The sequence below is a fragment of the Loxodonta africana genome, chromosome 1 (assembly GCF_030014295.1).
Source record: "Loxodonta africana isolate mLoxAfr1 chromosome 1, mLoxAfr1.hap2, whole genome shotgun sequence".
NCBI classification, from domain to species: Eukaryota; Metazoa; Chordata; class Mammalia; order Proboscidea; family Elephantidae; genus Loxodonta; species Loxodonta africana.
In genome coordinates this window covers 212,989,119-213,016,898 of record NC_087342.1, presented here as the reverse complement: position 1 = coordinate 213,016,898, position 27,780 = coordinate 212,989,119, and the positions used below count along the sequence as shown (strand labels likewise).

General features: G+C 42.1%; 1 protein-coding gene across 2 annotated transcripts in view; it reads right to left on the bottom strand.

The window, feature by feature from the left end:
* UTRN (utrophin) overlaps positions 1-26,314 on the bottom strand; it is a 616,684-nt gene extending 590,370 nt beyond the window's left edge. For both annotated transcript variants that reach the window (XM_064291826.1, XM_023551169.2), the window contains exons 1-2: positions 26,203-26,314; positions 17,555-17,725 (exon numbers count right to left, since the gene is read on the bottom strand). In XM_064291826.1, the coding sequence (XP_064147896.1) occupies positions 17,555-17,633 (79 nt within the window). In that variant the 5' untranslated portion in view covers positions 17,634-17,725; positions 26,203-26,314. The remainder of the gene's footprint in view (positions 1-17,554; positions 17,726-26,202) is intronic.
* Positions 26,315-27,780: the final 1,466 nt, after the last annotated feature.

The following is a 27,780-nucleotide window of genomic DNA, read 5'->3' as shown; positions in this document are numbered from 1 at the left end:
TGTAGCAGGTGCGCTACTCTAAAGAGCAAATCTGACCACATCAGCCCTCTGCTTACACCCTTTCAGAGGCTCACCATCACCCTAGGATGCAATCCAACTCCTTGCAGTGGCTTACCAGACTCATCATTAACTGGTCTCAGCTAAATGTTCCAGCCTTCATCTTTACTTCTTACACCCGCTTCAGCCATACTGAGTATTCTGTTTTCATCTCCGTACTTCTGGTATGCCAGTAATTCCTGCGTCTTAATCGTTTTCCTCACCCCCACCCTCCCACCCTCTAACTTGTACTCATTCTTCAGATCTCAGCCTGGATGTCCATTCACCCAAATGCCTTTCCCAAGCCCCCTGAACATCAGGTACCCCTCCCACAACCTCACAAGCAACCGATGATATTTTGCTTTAAAAACTCTGCATCTGCGTGCTTAATCTCTTTGCCCTCTGTAGATGAAAAGGCACTTGACACCTGTAACTGTGTCTTATTCACCCTGTGCCAATTAAAGTGTCTGACATATAATAGTAGGAAAGGAACAAAATGCCGTTCAAAATATCTTTTACAAGGCAGACAGAGAGATAGATGGGAGAGACAGACAGACATACAGATACAGACAGACAAATAAGTCTCTCTCTAATGGTCCTCATTTCACAAACTAGAGCTGAGTTTTACAGAAAGCTAGATTCACAGTCAAGAGCCTTAAACTGGCCGAATCAACCACCTAGGTAGCACCAATACACAACCCAACAACGCCTGCCAAGAGTTTTTACACAAGATCGTTTGTTTTATCTTAAAGGTGAAAGGAGCCCCATTTCTGAAACCTCAGCTATATACTCGGAATTCAAAGTGAGCCTACTGAATATAAGGATCTGAAGGATGGAATTTACAAGAAAAACAGTATGACAGCAACAGCCTCTTCCTTCTCCTATTTCCAAAACATCCACAGAGGAGCACCACAGAGAAACACCACACTAAGAGAAGCATCTGTTACCTGAATAATTGTGATGTCTGAGCATCCCAGCTTTATTGACTGAACACCAGTGACCTTTCCACCATTTAATTACTCCCTGAATGAAAGCTATTTCTCAACATCTGCTCTTAATTTATTTTTAATTTGCATTTACTCTATCCTATCTGTTGAAGCTGAAATTAGTAATGTAGGATGACATTACCTTCACAGCATCACATCAAACATTCTACTCTCCAATTAAAGTTCCTCTGAAATAGTGTTCCAGGCTCTCTTCACATACAGATGTTCCTTTAGCTGTCCAAGATGATTATCACCATGTTTTGGCTGAGATTAATATTACCTTTTCAAAGAATATATTATACTAAATAAATATGAATAAACTTTCTCATTTTCAGTAATCTAAGTTTTTCTAAAGCATGACTTTAGGAAAACCAAAAACCCACTGCCGTCAAGTCGGTTTCGACTCATAGTGACCCTACGGGACAGAGTAGAACTGCCCGATAGAGTTTCCAAGGAGCACCTGGTGGATTCGAACTGCCGACCTCTTGGTTAGCAGCTGTAGCACTTAACCACTATGCCACCAGGGTTTCCATATAGAAAAAGGAGTGGTACAAATGGTTAAGCACTTGGCTGCTAGCCAAAAGGTTGGCAGTACCCACCCAGAGGCTCCTTGGAAGAGAGGCCTGGCAATCTGCTTCTGAAAGGTCATAGCCTTGAAAACCCTATGGAGTAGTTCTGCTCTGCGCACATGGGGTCGCAGTGAGTCGCAATCAACTCAATGGCAACTAACAACATATAGAAAAAAAATTCAAGTGTTATTGAAATTTATTTCCAAGTTACCTAAATAAACTATCCCAGAAGCAATATGAGAAAAACAGCAGTAGTCAACTGAGGAATGGAACTAACTTTTAAATGGTAAGAAATTAATCAAGATGAGAAATAATCCTGGAGGGAAAGCTAAAAACTGAAAATGCCAAAAAACTTCAATTGCATCGATTTGGAAAACTATACACCTGATCGAGAAACAAAACAAATTCCACAAAAAAGAATCTTACACTGAGGCTTTAAATACGTTGCTACTAACTGCCAACCATCCTTCAAATCCTATCCTCTACTCCACCTCCACCTGTATCACTCTGGTCCAAGCCCCATCATTAATTACCTTCACAACTCTCACCTGGCCCCTTGTCTCCAACTCCACTCCCTTCTAATTTATCTGTCATACTGTCAACCAGGTTCTCTTTCTGAAAAACAGATTTGAGCTAGTCATTAAAAAAAAAAAAAAAAGAGTCATTAGCCCAATTAAAATCCTGTAACAGCTCCCTACAGGGGAAAGATCAATCCCCTCAACCTGCTTGAAAAAGGCTTTCAAAATCTGGCCCCAACCTATACCCAGCCTTCTTACCGTCATTCCCAACACCCCCAAGGACCCTCGACTACCAGTTTAAAAAAAAAAAAAACAAAAAACCCACTGCCTTCGAATCCCATCAAATTGATTCCAACTTATAGTAACCTGCTGGACAAAGGAGAACTGCCCATAGGGTTTCCAAAGCTTTCAATCTTATGGAAGCAGACTGCCACATCTTGCTCCTGCAGAGCGGCTGGTGGGTTCAAACTACTGACCTTTCAGTTAGCAGCTGAGTACTTTAACCACTGTTCCACGAGGGCTCCTTCCACTACCAGCTACACACTCAAAATCCACTGTTCTTTTCCATCAACCTGGAATGCTCTTCCTCATTGTCCACGTGGCTGCCTCCTATGTGCCCTTCAAGATACAGCCTCAAATTCCCCTCCCTTTGGAGCCCTCTTCTACTAGGCCCCACCCTCATTCCCAAGAGAGCTGGTCCCTCCACCTTTCCTGTTCCCACTGCCTTCATTTTGTACTCTGCATTGGCTTTTGTGCAGGAATGTCTATTTCGGCCTGTCTTCCCACGTAGCCTGAGAGCGGTCAAGAACAGAGGCATGTCTTGCTCACCTCTGAGCCCAGCATCTAGCAAAAACGACTGACCAATAAGCATGTACTGGATGAATAAGATACACAAGCAAGTGTGATATTTTAAACTATTAGAAAAAAAAAACTTCTGTGGAGTTCACTCCAAATCATGGTGACTCCATGTGTGTCAGAAAAGAACTGTGCTCCATAGGGTTTTCAATGGCTGATTTTTCAGAAATAGAACATCAGGATTTTCTTTCGAGGCACCTCTGGGTAGACTCAAACTTTTAACCTCCTAGTTAGCAGCAGAGTGCATTAAACATTTGGACCACCCCGGGAACCCTATAACCGGTTACATCTCTTGAAAATGCACAAATAAGTTCAAATAATTCAAGTCAAAAGGAGCCCTAGTGTTGTTATGGTTAAGCACTTAGCCACTAACTGAAAGGTTGATGGTTTAAACCAACCTTTAGCAGCTTCACAGGATAAAGACCTGGCCATCTGCTTCCATAAAGATTATAGCCTAGGAAACCCTATGGGGCAGTTCTACTTTGTCACATGGAATCACCATGAGTACTAATTCACTTGATTCCAACAACAACAAAGAGACATAACCAAAATAATTCAAGTCCACTCTGATTTTCCTATACAAACAGTATCAAGACAGGGTTGAATATGTGATTACGGGTTGATATGTGACATGCAGATGACACAACCTTGCTCACTGAAAGTGAAGAAGACTTGAAGCACTTACCAATGAAGATGAAACACTACAGCCTTCAGTATGGATTAGACTTCAACATAAAGAAAACAAAAATCTTCACAACTGGACCAATAAGCAACATCATGATAAACAGATAAAAGATTCAAGTTGTCAAGGGTTTCATTTTACATGGATCCACAATCAATGCCCGTGGAAGCAGAAGTCATGAAATCAAACAACGCATTGCACTGGGCAAATCTGCTGCAAAAGACCTCTTTCAAGAGTTAAGAAGCAAAGATGTCATTTTAAGGACTAAGGTGTGCCTGATCCAAGCCATGGTGTTTTCAATAGTCTGATATGCTTACAAAAACTGGACAATAAATAAAGAAGACTGAAGGGCAATCAGTGTGTTTGAATTACAGACTTGGTGAAGAATACTGAATATACCATTGTCATGGATGGACCTGTTGTTGTTGTTGTTAGGTTCTGTCAAGTCGGTTCTGATTCGTAGCCACCCTATGCACAACAGAACGAAACACTGCCCTGTCCTGCGCCATCCTTACAATCGTTGTTATGCTTGAGCTCACTGTTGCAGCAACTGTGTCAGTCCACCTCTTTGAGGGTCTTTTCCATTGATCCTGTACTCTGTCAAGCATGATGTCCTTCTCCAGGGACTCATCCCTCTGACAACTTGTCCGAAGTATGTAAGATGCAATCTCGCCATCCTTGCCTCTAAGGAGCACTCTGGCCATACTTCTTCCAAGACGGATTTGTTCGTTCTTTTGGCATTCCATGGTGTATTCAATATTCTTCACCAACACCACAATTCAAAGGCATCAACTCTTCTTCGGTCTTCCTTATTCATTGTCCACCTTTCACATGCATATGATGTGATTGCAAATACCATGGCTTGGGTCAGGTGCACCTTAGTCTTCAGGGTGACATCTTTGCTCTTCAACACTTTCAAGAGGTCCTTTGCAGCAGATTTACCCAATGCAATGCGTCTTTTGATTTCTTGACTGCTGCTTCCATGGCTGTTGATTGTGGATTCAAGTAAAATGAAATCCTTGACAACTTCAGTCTTTTCTCCGTTTATCATAATGTTGCTCATTGGTCCAGTTGTGAGGATTTTTGTTTTCTTTATGTTGAGGTGCAGTCCATACTGAAGGCTGTGGTCTTTGATCTTCATTAGTAAGTGCTTCAAGTCCTCTTCACTTTCAGCAAGCAAGGTTGTGTCATCTGCATAACACAGGTTGTTAATGAGTCTTCCTCCAATCCTGATGCCCCGTTCTTCTTCATATAGTCCCGCTTCTCGGATTATTTGTTCAACATACAGATTAAATAGGTATGGTGAAAGAATACAACCCTGACGCACAGCTTTCCTGACTTTAAACCAATCAGTATCCCCTTGTTCTGTCCGAACAACTGCCTCTTGATCTATGTAAAGGTTCCTCACGAGCACAATTAAATGCTCTGGAATTCCCATTCTTAGCAATGGTATCCATAGTTTATTATGATCCACAGAGTCGAATGCCTCTGCATAGTCAATAAAACACAGGTAAACATCCTTCTGGTATTCTCTGCTTTCAGCCAGGATCCACCTGACATCAGCAATGATATCCCTGGTTCCACGTCCTCTTCTGAAACCGGCCTGAATTTCTGGCAGTTTCCTGTTGATATACTGCTGCAGCCGTTTTTGAATGATCTTCAGCAAAATTTTGATTGCATGTGATATTAATGATATTGTTCTATAATTTCCACATTCGGTTGGATCACCTTTCTTGGGAATAGGCATAAATATGGATCTCTTCCAGTCAGTTGGCCAGGAAACTGTCTTCCATATTTCTTGGCAAAGGCGCTGCATCTGTTTGTTGAAACATCTCAATTGATATTCCATCAATTCCTGGAGCCTTGTTTTCCGCCAGTGCCTTCAGAGCAGCTTGGACTTCTTCCTTCAGTACCATTGGTTCCTGATCATATGCCACCTCTTGAAATGGTTGAACATCCGACTAATTCTTTTTGGTATAATGACTCTGTGTATTCCTTCCATCTTCTTTTGATGCTTCCTGCGTCCTTTAATATTTTCCCCATGGAATTCTTCACTATTGCAACTCGAGGCCTGAATTTTTTCTTCAGTTCTTTCAGCTTGAGAAATGCCGAGCGTGTTCTTCCCTTTTGGTTTTCCATCTCCAGCTCTTTGCACATGTCATTATAATAGTTTACTTTGTCTTCGCGAGACGCCCTTTGAAATCTTCTGTTCAGTCCTTTTACTTCATCAATTCTTCCTTTTGCTGCTCGACGCTCAACAGCAAGTTTCAGAGTCTCCTCTGACATCCACCTTGGTCTTTTCTTTGTTTCCTGTCTTTTCAGTGGCCTCTTGCTTTCTTCATGGATGATGTCCTTGATGTCATTCCACAACTCATCTGGTCTTCGGTCACTAGTGTTCAATGCATCAAATCTATTCTTGAGATGGTCTCTAAATTCAGGTGGGATATACTCAAGGTCATATTTTGGCTCTCGTGGACTTGCTCTGATTTTCTTCGGTTTCAGCTTGAACTTGCATATGGGCAACTGAACTGGGTCCCCAAAAATATGTGTCAGCTTGGTCAGACCATGATTCCCAGTATTGTGTGACGGTCCTCCATTTTGTGATTTTAATTTTATGTTACAGAGGATTAGGGTGGGATTGTAACACCCTTGCTCTGGTCACATCCCTGATCCGATGTAAAGGCAGTTTCCCTGGGATGTGGCCTGCACTACCTTTTATCTTACAAGAGATAAAAGGAAAGGGAAGCAAGAAGAGAGTTGGGGACTCATACCATCAAGAAAGAAGCACCAGAAGCAGAGCACATCCTTTGGACCTGGGGTTCCTGCGTAAAGAAGCTCCTAGTCCACAGGAAGACTGACGAGAAGGACCTTCCTTCAGAGCCAACAGAGAGAAAAAGCCTTCCCCTGGAGCTGACGCCCTGAATTTGGACTTCTAGCCTACTGATTATGAGAAAAAAAAATTTCTCTTTGTTAAAGCCATCCACTTGTGGTATTTCTGGTATAACAGCCCTAGATGACTAAGATAACCATGGACTGCCAGAAAAAGAACAAATCTGTCTTGGAAGAAGTACAGCCAGATTGTTCCCTAGAAGGGAGGATGGCGAGATTTTGTCTTACATACTTTGGGCATGTTATCAGGAGGGACCAGTCCCTGGACAAGGACATCATGCTCGGTAAAGTAGACGGTCAGTGAAAAAGAGGAAGACCCTCAACTAGAAGGACTGAAACAGTGACTACAACAATGGGCTCAAGCATAACAATTGAGAGGATGGCACAAGACCGGACAGTGTTTCGTTCTATTGTACATGGGTTGCTATCAGTAAGAAATGACTCAATGGCACCTAACAACAACAACATGTTACAAGTTATGGAGTTAGCCCCTAGCACCACATGTAAAAACAAACCAATAACTTTACATTCTGCAGTATGAAATTTTCTAAACATCTATGAAATAGCTACATGGGATAACACAGTAAGCTAGAATACGCACACAGTTTTTTTTGAAGAAACCCTCAGGAGGTGGCTTTTGATTAAGATCAGGAGACTTCAACATCAAATAACACTCAGATTCATTCTCCTAGCTCCAAGTCAATATTTGCATTTTAGTTGTTAAAAGACAATATAATTTTAAAACTACCCATATAACAATTCGCTTTGAGAAACAGATCTTTTACAACTTGTCATCAAATTTTGCTTTTAAGTCTATTTGTTTTGGAGTCGGCTTTATGGCTTTTATTTTATTGTCTCTTTTTTTCGAAGAAGCACATCCTAAGTGGCACTGTACCCCACACTTAACAGGGCCAACCTCCACACACAAGTCTCTGTTCTAATATAAACAACTGTCCCACTCAGGCCTTCCCACGTGCTCCCTTTATAATCCTCAATCTTCGAAATGCCCAGAAAGAGGTCCCGTTAAATTCTGAGACGTGTCCTCAATTCCACACAATCATACGGACAAGCAATCATGCATCTCAAATCATTCTGAAAGTTGTTCAATCAATAAAGAAACAAAGATCCCTTCCTTTACCTTCAAAAACATTAAAGATTAGAGCTCAAAGGTGTACCTGCAAACAACCCAAGGTCTATAACAGATTTGGGTTTCGTTTGCTTGTTTGGTTTGGTTTGGTTTACTGAATGTAAGAACATCACAAGCAGACCACTGGGCCGTATGTATGTACAGACCCACAGGGACTTCTGTGGTGTTCCACAACTCACTTCACTTCTTAATTCATCTTGAACATAAAAATCGTTATTCATCTTCTAAAATCCACTCATTCTAAAAAAAATCTTGCCAGATTATTTTATTTCAAAAGGAAGTACAGTTATATTAACTACAAGTACCAGATGTCACCTATTTAAGCTTACAAAAACAAGGAGGCAAATACATATGTAATACTTTCCTCTAACCTTACAGATATGAAAATCAGAACAAAATAGAAAGGATGGGTGTGGTTTTTTCCACCCACCATGAATCAAAAACACATAATCCTTTTAAGCTGTCTTAGAAAAATCATTTCGTAGAAAATATACACAGCAAGTTTTTATAAGGAATTGATCAGAAGACTCCATCCTCCCGCCTACCTAAGGAAGAATTCAGGATCTGACTTCCCCCTCACAGCAGGAAGAGGTTAAATACAGTGAGGTGGAAGACTCAGGAAACCAATGAAGAGATATGTCTGTGCCATACATAGCAGGATCTTTGGGCTCAACGGGCCACACAAAGAAATGCACAGAGTTTCATTGTTCTCCTGACTCCCTTTTCTCAGCTTTACCTTTGCTCAACACAGCCCAAACACTTCAAAATAGCGGGCAAAAGGAAAAAAAATGCCCAATACCATGAAATTCATTACCTTTTCAAATTGTTTAAAGGAAAGTGTCTATAAGTAGAAATAATCTAAACATTTGACTACAGGCTCCTCTGAAATGCACATACCACTTTCACTTCAGTTCCAAGAATGTAAACCTGCCTTCCCTATCTATAAATCAACGGCACTAAGGAGGCTAACTCACGGAGCTTGTTAAAACTGCAGATGCCCAGGCCCCACCCCAGATGACTGTATCAGAATCCCAAGGGATGGTTCTAACATGCTGCCTAAGTTAAGAATTCCATACAGGACAAGCCTGAAAACCAACTTTCAAAATAAAAACACATATATAAATCTATGTAATGTTAAATAACATGACTCACACATGGCCATTAAGGAGCAAGAGAACCAATCAATTAGTGTCAACCTCAAAATGCAATTTCTCCCACAATCCTCTTGGCATAAATATTGTATAACAAAATCTTAATTACAAAAGGGAATTGAAGAAATGTGCAAATATTAAAACTATGGAATTAGAGAAGAATATCTAAACAGATAATACTTTTCAAACTACAACAGCCTCATATTTGTTTCAAAGTTGTACCACTTTAAAAAAAACTTAAAGTCATATTTTTTTAATTGGATTTCTCTGCTGCACCAGAAATAGCATTGTGTGCTTTTTCATGGTCTTTGAAAAAAATTTTTGTTACATAATTAAATATTAAAATTATTAAACAGCTAAGTCAATTGGCAAAATAATTCTATTATGAAAACATTCTGCATCCCACTTTGAAATATGGCGTCTGGGGTCTTAAATGCTAACAAGCGGCCATCTAAGATGCATCAATTGGTCTCAACCCACCTGGAGCAAAGGAGGATGAAGAACACCAAGGTCACAGGACAACTAAGAGCCCAAGAGACAGAAAGGGCCACATGAACCAGAGACCTACATCATCCTGAGACCAGAAGAACTAGTTGGTGCCCGGCCACAACTGATGACTGCCCTGACAGGGAGCACAACAGAGAACCCCTGAGGGAGCAGGAGATCAGTGGGATGCAGACCCCAAATTCTCACAAAAAGACCGTACTTAATGGTCTGACTGAGACTAGAGGAATCCCGGCGGTCATGGTTCCCAAAACTTCTGTTGGCCCAGGACAGGAACCATTCCCGAAGACAACTCATCAGACATGGAAGGGACTAGAGAGTAGGTAGGAGAGAGATGCTGATGAAGAGTGAGCTTTTTGTATCAGGTGGACACTTGAGACTGTGTTGGCATCTCCTGTCTGGAGGCGGGTTGGGAGGATAGAGAGAGTTGGAAGCTGGCGAAATTGTCACGAAAGGAGAGACTGGAAGGGCTGACTCATTAGGGGGAGAGCAAGGGGGAGTACGGAGTAAGGTGTATCTAAACTTATACGTGACAGTTTGACTTGATTTGTAAACGTTCACTTGAAGGTCAATAAAAGTTAATAAAAAAAAAAATTAAACAGGACATAAATAATCATAATCAGCCAGCCACTCAGCAATCCAAAAAAAGTCCATTTGAAAATATTCAAAAATGTTATTCTCTTGCTTTACATGTTGTTGCCCAACTGTTGTGATAGAACCGTATTTTTTTTAAGAAACTGAGTTCTCAAAATCCATGTAAGGTTATATCACTCCAAATCTTAATCTTAACTGCAACATAGGCATACCACAAACAATTCCGTTTATTAAACTAGGCCAAGAGATCAAGCTGCTGATAGAGAAACCCCACAGGAAATAAATTACTATTGTTGTCCAGCTGTCATCGAATTGATTCCTGTCTTCCGGGGCACCTCCAGGTAGGTTCGAACAGCTTAACCATTTGCACCACCCCCGGACAGTGTTATAGGACATAAATAACCTCAGTTATTTGACTGTTTGGAGTCCCTGGGCACTGCACGCTCAGTTGCTAACCAAAAGGTTCGAAGTTTGAGTTCACCCAGAGGCACCTCAAAACAAAGGCCTGGTGATCTACCTCCTAAAAATCAGCCATTCAAAACCCTGTGGAGCACAGTTCTTCTCTGATACACACAGGCGACCCAGGAGCCTGCGCTGACCCAAAGGCAGCTGTTTGGTTTTGTTTTTTTGATTGTTCCAAGGCACAAGTGAGAAGGCTGGAGAAGGCTGGAGTGCTGCATGCAAAAAGGGAACTTCACCTGCTTCCTGGAGCTGACGTATCTATTCCCCGCAAAAAGCAAGCAAAAGTGAAAACCCAGGATCAAGGTTTAGATATCTCATTCCACAAGTTATTATTTCAGAAATAAGTATCTATCAAAAACCCCTCACGCTGACTTGTATTTGAAATACTAAAATGGGTTTATATGTTATTAAACATTTAAAACATACAAAAACAATAAGATAGCAAACCCCTATTCCTTCACCCACAGTTTAAGGGCAAAAAATAATCTACTTCCGAAACTTCTAAGTAGCCTTTCTCAAATGCTGAAATAAAGTTGTAGCTAATATTTACAACTGCTCAAATGGTACTGCATGATCCCTTGTTTCCAGAAAGTCATCATATCACCATCTAGGTCAAACTTCTGGGTTCCAATAAGGTTCAATAAAATTGAGTCGTCTACTCTGTCTATATTATTAACACACATTCTTTGTTTAGAATCATTCTCAGCAAGTCATGTGTTCTGGTCGTTCACTGATCTCCTCTAAAGCTTTCACGACCACAGTAACAGGTCAAGAGAATCGCGGTCACACCAAAAACTTTACGATTGTAGCACTTCAGCAGAATGAGCTAACAAAACTGGGAATATTTTAATACTCATTACAAGAATAGGGTTTCCTCCACCAGAGTCAAATTTCCATCAGCATTACTATCCATCGCCACCAATCCCCAGGGTTTGTGCAAAAAAAAGAAACCTACTCAAAGAAGTCCCTTCGAAGCACTGGTATTCCAGCCAAGTAAAGCTTCAGGGGAAGAAAAAAAAAAGAACTATCTTTCACAACCCCTCAATCTCTTTTCAATCTCTTCAGGTAAAAAAAAAAAAAAACCCTTACAAATATTTCTTTAAATGGAAAAAGAGAAGGAGATCAATGACTCCCTAAATGTAACTTACCACTGTCTTTCCTTAAGAAAGATCTCTGAAAAATTTACAAATAAGGTCATCTTCCTCGAAATTTTTATGAAACTAAATCGTGGTAAGCGGACTTTGCTGTATTCCAAACATAGCATATTTTTTGGAGCCTGCTATAAGTGTAACCAGGTATAATATTCGGTATTAAGTAATTTTCTTTATTTTGATCTGACTGGTCTCCCTTCTCCTCCCTCCCTCACCCACCTCTACCAGTTCTTTCAACACCCCAAATACTTAATCTAGGCATCAGACCAGGATTTAGGCTGTGCCAAATCTCAGTGCACCTGAAATCCACTACCTTTTTTCACCAGCAGTTAAAAGCCTTGAGCAGCAGTCAGGGAAAAAGAAAAAAGAATTCACATCAGGAACAGGTTATCAATTTTTCTGCCTTCCACCCAGAGGACTGCCTGTCCTCTGATATCTTCTCCTTTGTTAACTATCAATGGACAAAGAAAGGGACAGAAGCCAAAATTAAAGAAGGGCTGTGACAGGCCTGGAAGCAGCAGGCTGTGTCTCCTGCACTTGGCTTTCCTCCAACAGAGCTGTGATGCCAACCAGGGACCTAGTGAAGCTCTACCTCACAGCCCAGGGTCCCAACCTTGGTAACTGTGAAGGAAGCAGCAGCAGAATTGTGTAATAAATAATTGATACAGTGCAAAATTCTAAGGGACAGAGGTAGGCACAAAATGACTATATGTTTACCCCACTGCCATCGAGTTGATTCCAACTCATAGTGACCCCAGAGGACAGAGTAGAACTGCCCCATAGTGTTTCCAAGGCTGTAATCTTTATAGCAGCAGATCTCCAGGTCTTTTCTCTTGTGGCGTGGCTCGTGGGTTTAAACCGCCAACCTTCTAGTAAGCAGCTGAAAGCTTAGCCATTGTGCCAACAGGGCTCCTCTCTGGTCACTATGCAGAGGTCAATCAAATGCAGGGTTTCTGGAAGTCAGATCACCTGAGTTCTAATCCCAGCTCTGGCACTTTCAAGCTCTGTAGGCTTTTTCATTGAATACATATTTATAGCTCACTTTTTATAAGCGGGGCACTGGGCTACCAGGGATGTATAGGTAGCTGCCCTTGTGGAGTTAAATTCTAGTGGCTAGGACATTAACAAATGCACAAAACAAGAAGAGTATCAGAAAGTGATAAGGACAATATGGGAACTTAAATACAGTGTTGTAATCAAGAGTGAAGGGGACGGCTACTTTCTAAAGTCTGCAGGCAAGATCTCTCATAGGTGGTGACATTTAAGCCTAGATCTAAATGACAGGGAGGAGCCAGCCTAGCAAAGACAGGAGGAAGAGGGGTGTGCAAAGGTCCTGAGGTCGGTATAACTGGGCCTTTTGGAGAAACAGCAAGCAGGCCAGTGCAGCAAATTACTTCTGTGTGGCTCAGATTCAGCATCTGTAAACAGGTAGTTGTGAGGATTAAATTCTTTGTGCCATATCTGCGCACAGTATGCGTTCAGTAAATTCAAAGTGCAAGAATTATATCCTCATCATCATCACCATTCCCATCACTGAAGGTGTGCATGCAGAGGCTGGTTACCACATCACATCACAGGCATGGCTAAATTAGGCCTCTAAGGTTTCCCTCTTAAATCCCATGATTAGACAAGAAAAGAAACAGTGAAGGAAGAAACCACAGAATTCTTACAGTCAGCCTTCCTGCCCGTGATCTTTTAAAGAACATACTGAGTCATACAAAAGGTGGAGCCTACCTGACTAATTCATTCAACAAATGGTCCTTTCCTTTCTGAGAGTCTGTTTCTAACCTCCAGGTTGTCAACAACTCCACAAGCATCTAGCTGCCACACCTATATCTAGAGGCCTCTTTAAGGGCTTCTGGGCTAAAACTTACCACGGCAACACTGAGAGTAACAGAAAAGGATGCACCTTTAAATTCTGTTAGTTACTGACTGAGTGAAATAAGAGTACTGTTTTGCTTTATATGCATCCCACGCCAATTTTCATATTTAAAATGCTCCAAGTGGAAGTTTACACATCACATACTTCATTGGCAATATATTTCACTTTTTAGGCCTACTCTCTCAAAATATTTACTAGTTTCTTAAGCTTCTTGAAGTCTACTAACTAAGGCTGCCAACGATACAGTCACTGATGACGAATTCGACTTACATGCCTTTAAGTTAGAGAAAGGAGTCAGTCCCTGGGTGGTGCACGCAGTAAAGTGCTTGGCTGCAAACCAAAAGGCTGGAGGTTGAGTCCACCCAGAGGCGCCTCTGAAGAAGGATGGTGTGGTCTGCTTCCAAAATATCAGCCACTGAAAATCCTATGGAGCACAGTTCTACTGACATACATGGGAGTCCCCATGAGTAGGAGTGGACTCAACCACAACTAGTTTAAGTTAAAAAAAGAAAGGTCTACTTTTACCCAATTTCAAACCCCTAACCACTAAAGGTCGCAATTCTTATAAGTCTTTTTTGACAATTCACCTGAATTCAAGGAAATACACTACAACCATAAATAAATGTATGGCTTATTATATTCTTGAAACTATAGGGTCCACGGATGGAGCAAACAGTTAAGTGCTCAGCTACTAGCCAAAAGGTTGGAGGTTGAAACTCCACAGAGGTGTCTCAAAGGACAAGCCTGGCGACCTGCTTCCGAAAGGTCACAGAATTGAAAACGCAAGGAGCACAGCTCTCCTCTGCACACATGGGGTCACCATAAGTCAGAATCGACTCGACAGCAACTAACAACATCTTATAGTCCATCCTTAATAATGTCATATTTTTGTTTAGATGGCGAACATAACTTTTAAAAAAAATCTCACACACAGCATGAAACAAATTAATAGTAAATGAGGGCAACATGAACAATCTGAATAGTTTAACATAAAATGTACAAATATTTTTATTATACCAGGCTTTTAGACTGTCCAAACTCAGTGATGGGGGGGGAAGGGGGAGAGGTTGAATCTTTATAAACCAGGAGACTAAACTTATCTATAAATAAAAATTTAAAAAAAAAAATTTTTTATTTATAAATACTCAATGTTAATTTCTTTCTACCCCAATTCCACCCTTCCCCCTATACACATACAAATATAAAATTCCTCAAAAAGAAGAAATCTAGAGAAGCAGGTTAGAATCAAAATTCCCCTTTAGGAAAACATTCCTTAAAAAATGAAAAAGCAACAAATTCAGCAGAGAACATGTCCACACAGGATCTTTTAAAAATATGTATTATATATGGATGATTCCTTCATCTTAACTTGGACTAAAAAATCTCTTTTCAATATGTAAGTTTTGCAGTACCGTGTGACATTACCACTGTATAGTAAGCATTTACTTTCAAAGAATCAAAAAGTGCCTTCCAGAAAGCAAACCTGAGACTACAACCCCATACCAAATCCATTGCCATGGAGTCAATTCTGATTCATAATGACCCTATAAGACAGAGTAAAATTGCCCCACAGGGTTTCCAAGGCTGTAATCTTCACAGAAGCAGACTGCCACATCCTTCTCCCTTGAAAAGGCTGGTGGGTTTGAACTGCCAACCTTTTGGTTAGCAGCCAAGGGCTTAACCACTCTGCCAGCAGGGCTCCTCTAGGGCTAATAAGAAAAAAAAAAAAAAAAAGGGCTAAAAAGCCCACTCAAATCTAAATTTATCTACTGTCCTTTGCAACATAATCCAGCCAAAAGAGTGTGATTCATACCTCAGATATGCAACAGCTGAATTTCCAACATGTCTTGAAGAAGGTGCCACACACAAAAAAAGGAATAGTCATAGACTTGGCATGAAAATATTCTAAGCAATTTGAGAGCCCTTAAAAATACAAGAACTAAGTAATACAGGTTCATTGAAAACCTTTAGAAAATACATACGAGCAAATAAAAAACAATAATAATAATAATCCCAACATGCAGAGATGACCACTATTAACATTTTAGTGTATACACTGCTAATTTTTTTTGTGAAAATGTTGTTCACGTATATGAACTAATATTGCACATATACTTCTACTTAGAAGAAATTTACTTATAATTACTTATTAAGAACACATTTCATGTTCATATATATACATATCATTTTTATAAATATATAATCTTCCACTTCACGGACACACCCTAATTTAATCAGTCCCCCTGAGATTCTGTATTGTTCCGATGTCCTACAATAAAGAAACGGTGTCAGTTTAAACCACTATTTCCTAAAGTTATTTGAGCATGACATCCTTTTTTGAATTACACATTACCCATCCTAGCACTTAGGCTCCTTTCATAACACTCTGTGAAACAATGACTTAACCAATCCTCAATATTGGATTTTTATGAATGATCTTATGTTATATATATCTACCTCAGAATTGATTTGATGGCAGTGGGTTTGGTTTTCTTTTATATATCTTTTTAATATTTAATATCTTTTAATTAAAACTTTTCAATTAAAAATATTTTTAATTATGGTAATATACTATATATAACATATTATTATAAATAATGCTGTGATCAACTCCTTGCATGTACGTCTTTGCTTATTCCCTAGAAAAAATCTTCTAGAAATAGAATCACTGGGCCAACTGGTACGCACGGGTTAAAAACACATTTTGCCAAACTGTCCCCAGGCAGTATATGACAGCGCTCACCCTTTTTAAATAACAATTTTAAATCTAAAGAACCATTTGGAAGTATACTTGCTCATCACCTATTGCCAGTATTTTTAAAGTTACATAATTACTCTTTTATGAACATGGTTAAAGTACATAGTTATAAATATCGAAGGTCTTACTGTAATGAAGATTGACTCAAAAAGCTGTTTAAGAATATACCTCGTCACAATTTATAGAACATGACAAGCAGAGATGTAATAAACTGTCTCTGTTCCATTTTCCTCTTTGTTATATTTATATATTTCTGGACATACACTCTGTGCTCTTAAGAAGATGTTAATAATCCCTTATATCTACGCAATACTTTATAATAACAAGACATTTAAAAAGCAAAATAATTTTAGAGGAATAAAACATCTTCAGTGCATGTTTTAAAACAGGATATTAAGCTGTACCTCCAAGAGATCCTTCAACCTACATAATAATCACTACATACTAGAGCCCAGTCTGTAATAACCAATGTCCTCACCAACCAACCAGTATCATAGGGGGGAAATGTGTATCTTAAGACAGTTAATTTAGAGTTTGTTTCAATGCATACATCCGCAGTTTCAAATGATAAGTTCCTAATATAATATAAAGATGGTTTGCACAGCCAAAAAAAAAAGGCTTTGGGTGCCTTTTTTGCTTTTAAGTGACACTGGATGTAATTTTATATCTCAAAGTAACTCTCAAAGTTACTTAAGTAAAGTGTTCACACCCAGTGCAGGGCACTGTGCGGTTTCCAAAGCTCAGAAAGGCCCTGCCCACTGAGCTTGCAAAAACTTAGTCAGAGAGCAAGTTCCCCTGAGGGAGCAGAAACTTTCCATAGAATTGAACAGGGCCTGAAGTAATCACCATTCAAGTTATTACTAGGTTAAATCCGTAGTTCTTACTCCTGGCTTTGCCTGAGAATCATATTTAAAGCTTTTTAAAAAGACAGAAAGTCTTATTCAATAGGTCTGGGATAAGGTGAAGATACATGGCAATGGAGTCAAAACCTGAGACGATCCATCCTGCCAGGAACCTATGCTACTTCCTACTTTAACCATATAATCCCTTCAATTTTAGAGCAGAAAAAAAAAAGCCTAGCTATATTTTTGTTTAATGAGGTATTCTTCTAAATGAACAGCAGTCAGCTACTGGTAGCAGTTTCACCAAGCAATGCCAGTCAACATACAGGGAGACAAAATCAGGCTGAGAAATTAAGATAGGCCACTTAGAGACCTTACCTTTTACAATATAATCATCATTTGTCAGAGCTAAGCTTCTCGAAAGAAGTATGCCTCATAAGAATGATGCAAAACCAAGCCCAAAAACTTATGTGTTCTAAATAGTTTACACATAACCATCCAGAATTTTCTTAAGCTTCCACTACCTACCAGATCTGGACTTAATGATGTCACTGAACTCGTTCTGCCCATCATCAGGCCCGGCCTCGTGTTCTCCATATTTGGCCATTTTTGCTGAGCTTCAATGTAGTCCAATGACTTTATCAGGTCTTCTTTTTAAGACTTCTAATTTTCAATAATGGTCCAACTTGACATCAATACCTAAAAAGAAAAGGAAAGTGCTGACTTAAATATACATTGTAGCTGTTGGCTGCCATTGAGTGAGGGACTCCTGGTGACCCCCAACTCATGGCAACTCATACACAACAGAACGAAACACTGCCCCATCCTAGGGCATCCCCATGATCAGTTGTAGACTGGACCACTGTGATCCACAGGGTTTTCATTGTCTAATTTTCAGTAGTAAAACTCCAAACCTTTCTGCCTAGTCCATCTTAGACTAAAAGCTCTGCTGAAACCTGCTCAGCATCATAGCAACATGCAAGGCTTCAGTGACTGTGTATGAGGTTCACTGGTGGGAAACCAGACCTGGGTCTCCCACATAAAACCAAAAACCAAATCCATTGCTGTCAAGTCAATTCCAACTCAGAGCGACCATATACGACACAGTAGAACTGCCCATATGGTTTCCAAGGAGCGCCTGGTGAATTCAAACTGCCAAACTTTTGGTCAGCAGCTGAACTCTTAACCACTACACCACAAGGGTTCAACCCACCACTGCCCCCTTGAATATACTATATAATTACACACAATACACACACACACACACAAATATAGTAACCATTTGCTCAGGAAATATTTGAGTGCCTACCATGTGTAGGAGGCCTGACGGGACAGTGGTTAAGCGTTTAGCTGCTAACCAAAAGGTCAGCAGTTCAAATTTATCAGCTGCTCCTTGGGAACCCTATGGAGCAAGTTCTACTCTGTCCTATCAGGGTGCTATGAGTCAGAACTGACTCAACAGCAATGGGTTTACCATGTGTAAAGCACTAATCTAGGCAACAAGGATATGGCTATGAACAAGAGACACGGCCCCCTTCCTCATGGAGCTTATGGGCAATAAACAATTAATTATGTAATGAATTCTTTCATTACAATACGCATATACTACAAATGTACAAAGGAAAAACACAGAGCAATGTGAGTATACAGTAGAGGAATCTGACTACCCTGGGAAATTAGAGAAGGCTTTCTTGAATAAGGGACTTCTGAGCCAAGCCTTCAGGGATGAGAAGAATTTAATTAGCTAAAAAGGGAGGTGAGACGAGAAAAAGTTAAGAGCCTCCTGAAGAGCAATGGGGATCCGGGGGATTCTTTTATGCAGGGAAGTGATCAGATTTGCCTTTTTAAAAGATCTTGGCTTAGAGGTATACCAGAGTGATACATGGGGAACCAATTAAGACTATGGCAGAATACAGCAAAATGTTCATTGACGAACCTAGAGCATGGGTACATGGGTGCTGAATGAAAATTCTTCCAACCCTTCTGTATATTTAAATTCTTTTCATAACAAGGTGTTGGGGGGAAAAACCCTAACCTTAACCAAGTGATCAAACTTGACATGACCAATAATGGAGCACTGTGTGATGCAAGGGAAAATATACAACTGCACAGTATACTTGACAAATTTGTTGAACATAAACCTTATCATGAGCTGACAAACCCAGACTGTGGGCAGACTTCAAAACAAATAGCCAGGGCTCTTCAATACTGTCTGTAGCAAGAAAAAAAAAAAAAACAGAGGAAGGAGAATTTTGTGGCGTAAAGGTGACTAAACCAAGACAATAACTAGGTAAAATCCTTGACTGACTTAAGAATTAAAAAAAAAAACTTACGGGGGTCACCTTAGAGATAATTTGAAACATATGAATTTGGACTATATATCAGACATTATCACTGTATCAATTTTAAATTTCTTTATCACTGATTAATGGTTTTTGTGGTTATACAGGAGAATGGATTTGATCATAAGAGAAGGTGAAATTTATCAATGAAGTTTGATAATATCTCCAACTTAAGTTCCAACAGGGCAGCATATATACACAGGGAGAGAGATGAAGTAAATATTACAAAATTATAATGGAGGAATCTAAGCGAAGGGCATATGGGTGTTTGCTGTGCTAGTCTTTCAATTGTAATATTATAGGCAAGAAAAGATTGTGGCCTTAACAATGATAAATGGGTAAATATGTGGGAAGTTTTTTTTAGATATTAAATAAAGGCCAATAGGATTTGGGAATTGATTTTGGATATAAGAGATTCAGGATATTAAAGTGAAGATGACAAAAAAGCAGTTGGATATCCAAGTCTGGATCGCAGGACTGGTCTGGTTTCAAGATGTAAATCCGGACAGTTAATATGTTATATCCACTGACACAGATTTTATTCTGAAAGGTGCACCTATGAATGCTTCCAAGTACAGGTACCACTCAGATAAAATAATTTTAATCTTTAGAACTTAAGGAATTGCGATACCACCTCTCTTTTATCTTATGACTGCCAATGGCTGGAGTACTGCATTGCCCTAATAGTCCCTGGAACACAGTGCCCCCACAACCCTAGCAGAATTGTAATTTAACCTGCCAATAACCCCTTATAAGTACCCCAAAATGACAATGAAATAAATTAATCGTATATATATATATATCCCTGTGGATAAAACCAAACCCATTACCAACAAGTCGATTCGGACTCACAGTAAACTTATAGGATAGAGTAGAACAGCCTCACAGGGTTTCCAAGGCTGTAAATCTTTACAGAAGCAGACTGCCACATCTTTCTCCCAAGGAGCAGCCAGTGGGTTGGAACCACCACCTTTCATTTAGTAGCCAAGCACTTAACCACTGCGCCACCATGGCTCCTCAATCTGTGGATAATGGATATTAATTCACATACTTCAACAGATATCAGAACTAGGGTATCCTGCTAGCCAGGACTGGACAACCCAATCCTTTCATTCAAGGGCACATCATGTGCTATTAGTATTTTACAAAATATTTTATTTAATATTTTAATTGCATATAACTTTGTATTTCACTTGTTAAAATATTTTATAATATGTAATATTCAAGGATACACACAACATGCTGTTGTTAGGTGCCATCAAATCCACTCCAACTCAGGGGAGCCCTATATACAATAGAATGAAACACTGCCTGGTCCTGCGCCATCCTCACAATCTTTGTCATGCTTGAGCCCACTGTTGCAGCCACCGTGTCAATTCTTCTTGTTGAGGGCGTTCCTCTTTTCCACTGACCCTCTCCCTTACAAAGCATGAAGTCTTTCTCCAGGGACTGATCCCTCCTGATAACATGTCCAAAGTATGTGAGAGTAGTCTCTCCACCCTTGCTTCTAAGGAGCATTCTAGTTGTACTTCTTCCAAAACGGATTTGTTCATTCTTTTGGCAGTCCGTGGTATATTCAATATTCTTCACCAACACCACAATTCAAAGGCTCAATTCTTCTTCAGTCTTCCTTATTCACTGTCCAGCTTTCACATGCATATGAGGTGACTGAAAACACCATGGCTTGGGTCAGGCACACCTTCAGTCCTTAAAGTGGCATCTTTGCATTTTAACACTTTAAAGAGATCTTTTGCAGCAGATTTGCCCAATGCAATGTGTCATTTTATTTTTTGACTGCTGCTTTCATGGGCATTGATTGTGGACCCAGGTAATATAAAATCCTTGACAACTTCAATCTTTTCTCCATTTATCATGACACTGTTTATTGGTTCAGCTGTGAGGACTTCTGTTTTCTTTATGTTGAAGTGTAATCCATAGTGAAGGCTGTGGTCTTTAATCTTCATTGTTAAGTGCTTGAAGTCCTCTTCACTTTCGGCAAACAAGATTGTGTCATCTGCATATCGAAGATTGTTAATAAGTCTTCCTCCAATACTGATGCCCCTTGTTCTTCATATAAGCCAGCTTCTCCAATTATTTGCTCAGCATACAGATTGAGTAAGTATGGTGAAAGGAAACAACCCTGACGCACACCTTTCCTGACCTTAAGCCACAGAGTATCCCCTTGTTCTGTTCGAACCACTGCCTCTTGGTCTAAGAACAAGCTCCTCAAGAGCACAATTAAGTGTTCGGGAATTCCCATGCTTGGCAACATTATCCATAATTTGTTATGATCCACACAGTCGAGGGCCTTTGCATAGTCAGTAACACACAACATATGGTCGTATTGTTTTATAACATATAAAATTTTATATCTCTGTTATATAATTACATTATTTTTCAGATGGAGTTAGAAAAAAGGTGTGTTCTCATAGTTTAGAGGTCAAAATTACATTAGAAAAAGTTTTAAGCGTTATTAAAGAGTTTGAGGCAGGTCGAAATTGTGACAGATCACTGAAGTTCCAGGAACAATTTACTCTCTAGTAGGGAGGAGTATGTGGACTGGATCACCAGCCTGCCAGGTTTTATGACAGCATAAAAAACTTTTCTAAAATTTTTTATATTGTTCTACTATTGTTAAGCCTGTATGAATTATTATGTGGTTAGTTTCTTTCTTCATGTATAAAAATAGAAAGCTTTGCTTAATTCTTAAATGTATTTTATTGTATTCAAGAACCAAAAATGTGTGCAGAAGAATGCATATAAAATTTTATTATGGAAAATCATGTCTTCCCAACAAAAATTCTCTTTACCGGAAAGCAAATGTCCCCTTTGAGAGAGATTTCTAATGCTTTCCTTCCCATTTGGTCTTAGTCAAACAATGTTTCCCAAAGACTCTTCCCATTTCGTAAAAGAGAAAAGTAAATTGTTTACATAGGACTCTTTTCATTTGCACATTACCAGTAATATTTCTTTATTATTATGCTTCATTTTGCCACTGTCCTTAATTTAGATAATTTCTCATACTTTCTCTTCTTGGTAACAAAAACCCTTGCATGCTGCAAAGATCCAGCAGAAAAGGGGGTCAGAGGACAGAAAAAGAATGTGGAGGACAAAGAGTAATGGAGGACCATTTAAAAAGTGATAGGCGCTGACTGCCACGTGTTACCACTTATGGCCAGGGACTCCAGTTTCAGTAACGTAAGGCAAAGGAGACATCCTTCTAAATTACTAAAGGCTGCAGCAACTTATAACTGATTGTCAGGAGACAGAATCACAGCTTCACCACTAACAATGTGACCCAATGTGACCCTCCATTTCCACATGAAATGAAGAATGCCATCTTCCACACAACGTTAGGTGAGAAACTGAGAAATGAGTGGGATATTTTAAGCCCTATATAAGTGTAATTTACTGTTATCACTGCCCACTTTCCATTCCTTCATAACGATGTTCTGCAAACCTTAGCCAGATGTCTCTCACCGAAACCAAGGCATTCACCTATGTATGTGTTCACCAACTCTTTCTTCAGAACATTTCTGGCTGTCATATGAACCGGAAGCCAAGTGCTTGTGGCAATAAATCTGGCATGAAAGTGGGGGGGGGGGGGGCGGGGGGGCAGGAATGACCTTAAAAGCAAAATTAACATTTGAATTTTAAAATAATGTCCAAGTTATACAATATAAGAATATATGGTGTTGGTGGTGGTGCCATCCCCACATATCTGTCAGTCCTGTCGTACTGTGGGGGCTTTTGTGTTGCTGTGATGCTGGAAGCTATGCCACCGGTATTCAGATACCATCCCAGCAGGGTCACCCGTGGAGGACAGGTTTCAGCTGAGCTTCCAGACTAAGACAGACGATGAAGTCCACTTCTGAAAAGCATTAGCCAGTGAAAACCTTATGAATAGCAGCGGAACACTGTCTGATATAGTGCTGGAAGATGAGCCCCCCCAGGTTGGAAGGCTCTCAAAAGATGACTGGGTAAGAGCTGCCTCCTCGAGGTAGAATCAACCTTAATGATGTGAATGGAGTAAAGCTTTCAGGACCTTCATTCGCTGATGTGGCACAACTCAAAATGAGAAGAAACAGCTGCAAACATCCATTAATAATCAGAACCTGGAAAGTATGAATCTAGAAAAATTGGAAATCGTCAAAAATGAGATGGAACCCATAAACATCGATACCCTAAGTATTAGTGAGCTGAAATGGACTGGTATTGGCCATTTTGAATCGGACAATCATATAGTCTACTATGTTGGGAATGTCAACTCGAGGAGGAACGGTGTTGCATTCATAGTCAAAAATAAGGTTTCAAGATTTATCCTGAAGTACAACATTGTCAGTGATAGGATAATATCCATACGTCCACAAGGAAGACCAGTTAACACGCCTATTTTAAGAATATATATATATATATTATTGTTAGTTGCCCTCCAGTTCTGATTCATGAAAACCCCACATAGAGATATATGTACATGTGTGTGTATATGGCCACCAGGTGCTCCTTGGAAATCCTATGGGGCAGTTTTACTCTGTCGTATAGGGTCTCTATGAGTTGGAACAGACTCAGCTGAAATGGGTTTTTACATTATATACGTAGAGAGAGAGAGAGAAACCTTGGTGGCCTAGTGCTTAAGATCTAAGGCTACTAACCAAAAGGTTGGCAGTTCGTATCCACCAGGAGCTTCCTGGAAACCCTATGGGGCAGTTCTACTCTGCTGTATAGGATCCCTATGAGTCAGAATCCACTCCAATGCAATGGGTTTACATATACGTATATCCATTCGATAATGTGCAATCATAGGGATGCAGTTTAGGTCCTCGAGCAAAAACTACTCATTCATTTACAATGGGAATCCAAACCTGGGAATGCTAGAGAGAGCGGGAAGGAAAGCTAAGGAGGCAAGCGTACGCCACTCTGCTTGAAACACAGTAAAACCACTGAGTGCCAAAAACTGCCGTTCACTCTCGGAAGCGCTCCAGGAAAGGGTAATAGTGTGATTAAAGTTATTTAAAACCAAACCCATAGCCGTCGAGTCGACTGTGACTCATAGGGACCCTATAGGACAGAGCAGAACTGCCCCATAGAGTTTCCAAGGAGTGCCTGGTGGATTTGAACTACTGACCTTTTCTTAGCAGCTGTAGCACTTAACCACTAAGCCACCAAGGTTTCCTAATATTGTTTACAGGGATAATAAATTCCAGGTAAACATCCAGAAGAACGTTAAAAAGCTGCCTCGTCCGTCCCATAAACTCTGGGGAAATGGCTCCTGTAAAGCCTGGCCTTCCCCGCATGGTACACTGAAGGCTGAAGCACCCACAGGCTTCGCATTCCTCCAGCTCGCGCCTGCCTGCAGAGCCTCCTCCGGCTTCATTCCCCGCGCCCGCCAACAACCTGCCAGAAGGGCCACTTTGCGTCCAGAGGCAGTGCAAGTTAGAAGGGGACGGATGCGGTGGCCGCAGCCAGCCCCGACCCGGTGAATCTTGAAGACCAATGCGCTTCCACCGTGCTCCGTGCGCTCCAGCTGTAGCGCCCGGGGCACGGACCCCCTCAGCGCGGCATAGGGACCGCCTGCGAGGCTCTGGCGGATCAGGTGACGCCGCCAAGACCTCCTCCAGCCCACCTGGAGACTGGGAAAGAGAACCTCCCCGGGACACCCCAGAGAGCGGGGCCGTGGAGTAGACTGCGGGCTCCTCAGTTCAATGTAAAGCAAAGTCCTCCCCGGCGCTGGGCGGTTGGGCGCGTTTCCCCTACCCTTGAAAGAACTCGGGAACGAGTCCCTTTCGTAATCTGAGCTTGGGGGAAAAAAAAAATCCCTTTTAACAAAGTTGCTTCTTAAAGTTGCACTGACTAAAACTAATGCTTTATTGGTTTTGTAAGTAGCCTTGGGCAACCCGAGCCTCCCACCCCGAGCCACAGGGAGCCATGAATTACCTTGTCAGTTGCAGCAAAAGATGCCAAACCAAAAAACCCATTGCCAGCGAGACGATTCTCACTCCTGGTAAGCCTATGGGACAGAGTAGAACTGCCCCACGGGGTTTCTCTATGGGGTCGGAATTTTTAGGACGCAGACTGCCACATCTTCCTCCCGCGGAGCGGCTGGTGGGTTCGAACCGCCGACCCTGCTAACCACTGGGCCACCAGGGCTTCAAGAGATGTCAGGAGTCCAGAAAATGAGAAAAAGCGACCGCGCGAGACTAATCCCACCCCCACCCCCCCGTCCCCTCAGTCTCGCCGGTGTCGCTGGCAGGGCCCCACCCTAGGGTGCAGAAACCTTGGGAGGTCGAGCACGTTTCCTGCCAAGCGGCTGGTTAGGAACCGCTCTCCTGCCTGCCGACCACACAGCACTTTCTCTCCACCCTCTCCCTGCAGACGCCCCGGGGGCCCGGCCTTCCCGGGCTGGAAGCTGCGCGACAAGCTCTCCTAAGCGGCCACGTACCCTCTTGGCGATCACTGGCCCGGCGCCCCGCACTGCGCGATGCAGGGACACTCGCCCCTCTCAACCAGGCAAGGGGAGTCAGGACTGGGCAACAAGTCGGCAGCACAGAGCCCGTCGGAGGAGTTCGGAGCGTTCCCAACTAGTACGGACCCCGAGAACTTTCTCGCCCGAACACTCTCCACGTTTCTGACATTCTCTCGCCCGCTGGGGGGAGGTGAAATGAGGTTCCAAGAAAAGCGCACGCAAAAGTTATGTTTTAGACTAAAGACTGAAGCAGCTCTGAACGCTGATCCCTGCGCAAGAGTCGCAGAAAAGTCCACCCTCTTGCCCGCCCCAGTCCCTCGGGGCTGTTGGTCACATTACCAGCCCGAGGCTTCAATAATGCATGGGCTTACCTGCTCCGTGCCCCTAGGGCCGCCTCGCTGCTCGCCGCCGCCGGGTCCCGGCAGGGCCACGGCGCCTTTGGAAGCGTTTGGGTGGCAGGAGTCGTTGGAGTGGTGCGAGTGGAGAGTTTCGAGGTGTAACTTTTTTTTTTTAACGAAACGTGGATAACCAGCCAAGATTCGAAAGAAAAAGTGTTTTTTTTTTGACACTCGACTGAAAACGCCGGGACTTGTGCAATCTTCCTGTCCCGTAGTTCCGCCAAAAACAAAAGCAAAAAAGTCCAAGTGCAAGCCTGGAGCAGGCGCGCAAGCAGGCACCAAGTTTGCCAAGCACTAGAGAGTTTCTCGTCTGCAGAAATGACCCAGAAAAAGGGGGAAACCGCTCCCCGTCATTCCCCAATCGGCTTCTGTGGCCGGAGGCTCCTCCTCGCCCCTCCACGGGAGAAAGCCCGCGGCCGGCTGCAACAGCCCGGCTCCCTCCTACGAGGAAAGGCGACTCCACAACTTTGTGCGCGAGGGCGGCTGGCCTAAGCCGGCGGCTCCTCCTCCTCCTCCCCGCCCCAGGCCTGCCCCTTTGTTGGAGTGGTGCGCAGGAGGCTGCGGAAGGTGGGGCACGGGACCAGCCGGGGGCGCGCCACCACCCCCCTTTGGGAAGGGGTCTCGAGTCCGAGCTTCCGGGGATTGCTTGCCCGGGAGGCCGAGCAGGTTAGGGCCGCAGGTGGGCGCTGCGCCAGCGCGCCCGCTCCACTCGACTCTCCCGCCCCGCTGCCGGCGGCCCAGCAACTTTGTCGGCGGAGCCCAACCCTTCCCGGCTCCGAGTTCGGCCCCAGCCAGACTGCGGCGTCCACCGCGGGCTCCTCTCGGGGAACGTGGCGCCCCGGGTCACCTGACCGCGCGCCCCGTCAATCAGCGCCCGCCCTGCGCGCCTTCCCCGCCTGCAGCGCTCCGCCTGGCGCTCGGCTGGGCTAGGGCGGCGTGCCCGGCGCGGCTCTGGAAGCGAACAGTGCGTGCCCGGCGCCGGGAGCCGGAAGCTGGAATGTATGCCTCGAGCAAACCCGAGCCCTGGTGTTGGGGTTATCCGAAAACGCGAGTCACGCCTCCCCCCCGCCCACAGGCAAACCCGGTCTCTAGTTAGTGATAGTGATCTTTTTTTTTATTTCCTTTAGAGATAAATTCCTATCTGCTCCCCACTAACCCCATCTCAGTTTGTTAATGTTGCTCATTGTCCTAGATGCAAGAATATATTCTACGTAATTTCCTTAGTGTCATTTTTAATATTACGAAAAGACTCGACATTTCGTTTTATATTCAGTCACACGTTCAAACAGTGTTTGAACTGACTTTATTTTCCTGTTTTTCCAATATGCACACGGACACATATATAGTAGAGCCTGTTTCAAGCTTGAGGGGTTGGCCAAAAAATATCTGAAAAGAAATTTGTGCTGTGTGCGCATTTTTTTATTTACACCTTGCATTCCCCTTGTGTTCCTGTGATTCTTTTACAAGGAGAGGAAAGAAAAAAACTGCAACTCTAGTTCCTAGTTTGTATAAACAAAGAGGAAAGGATGATTGATAGGCACGCTCTGGCTT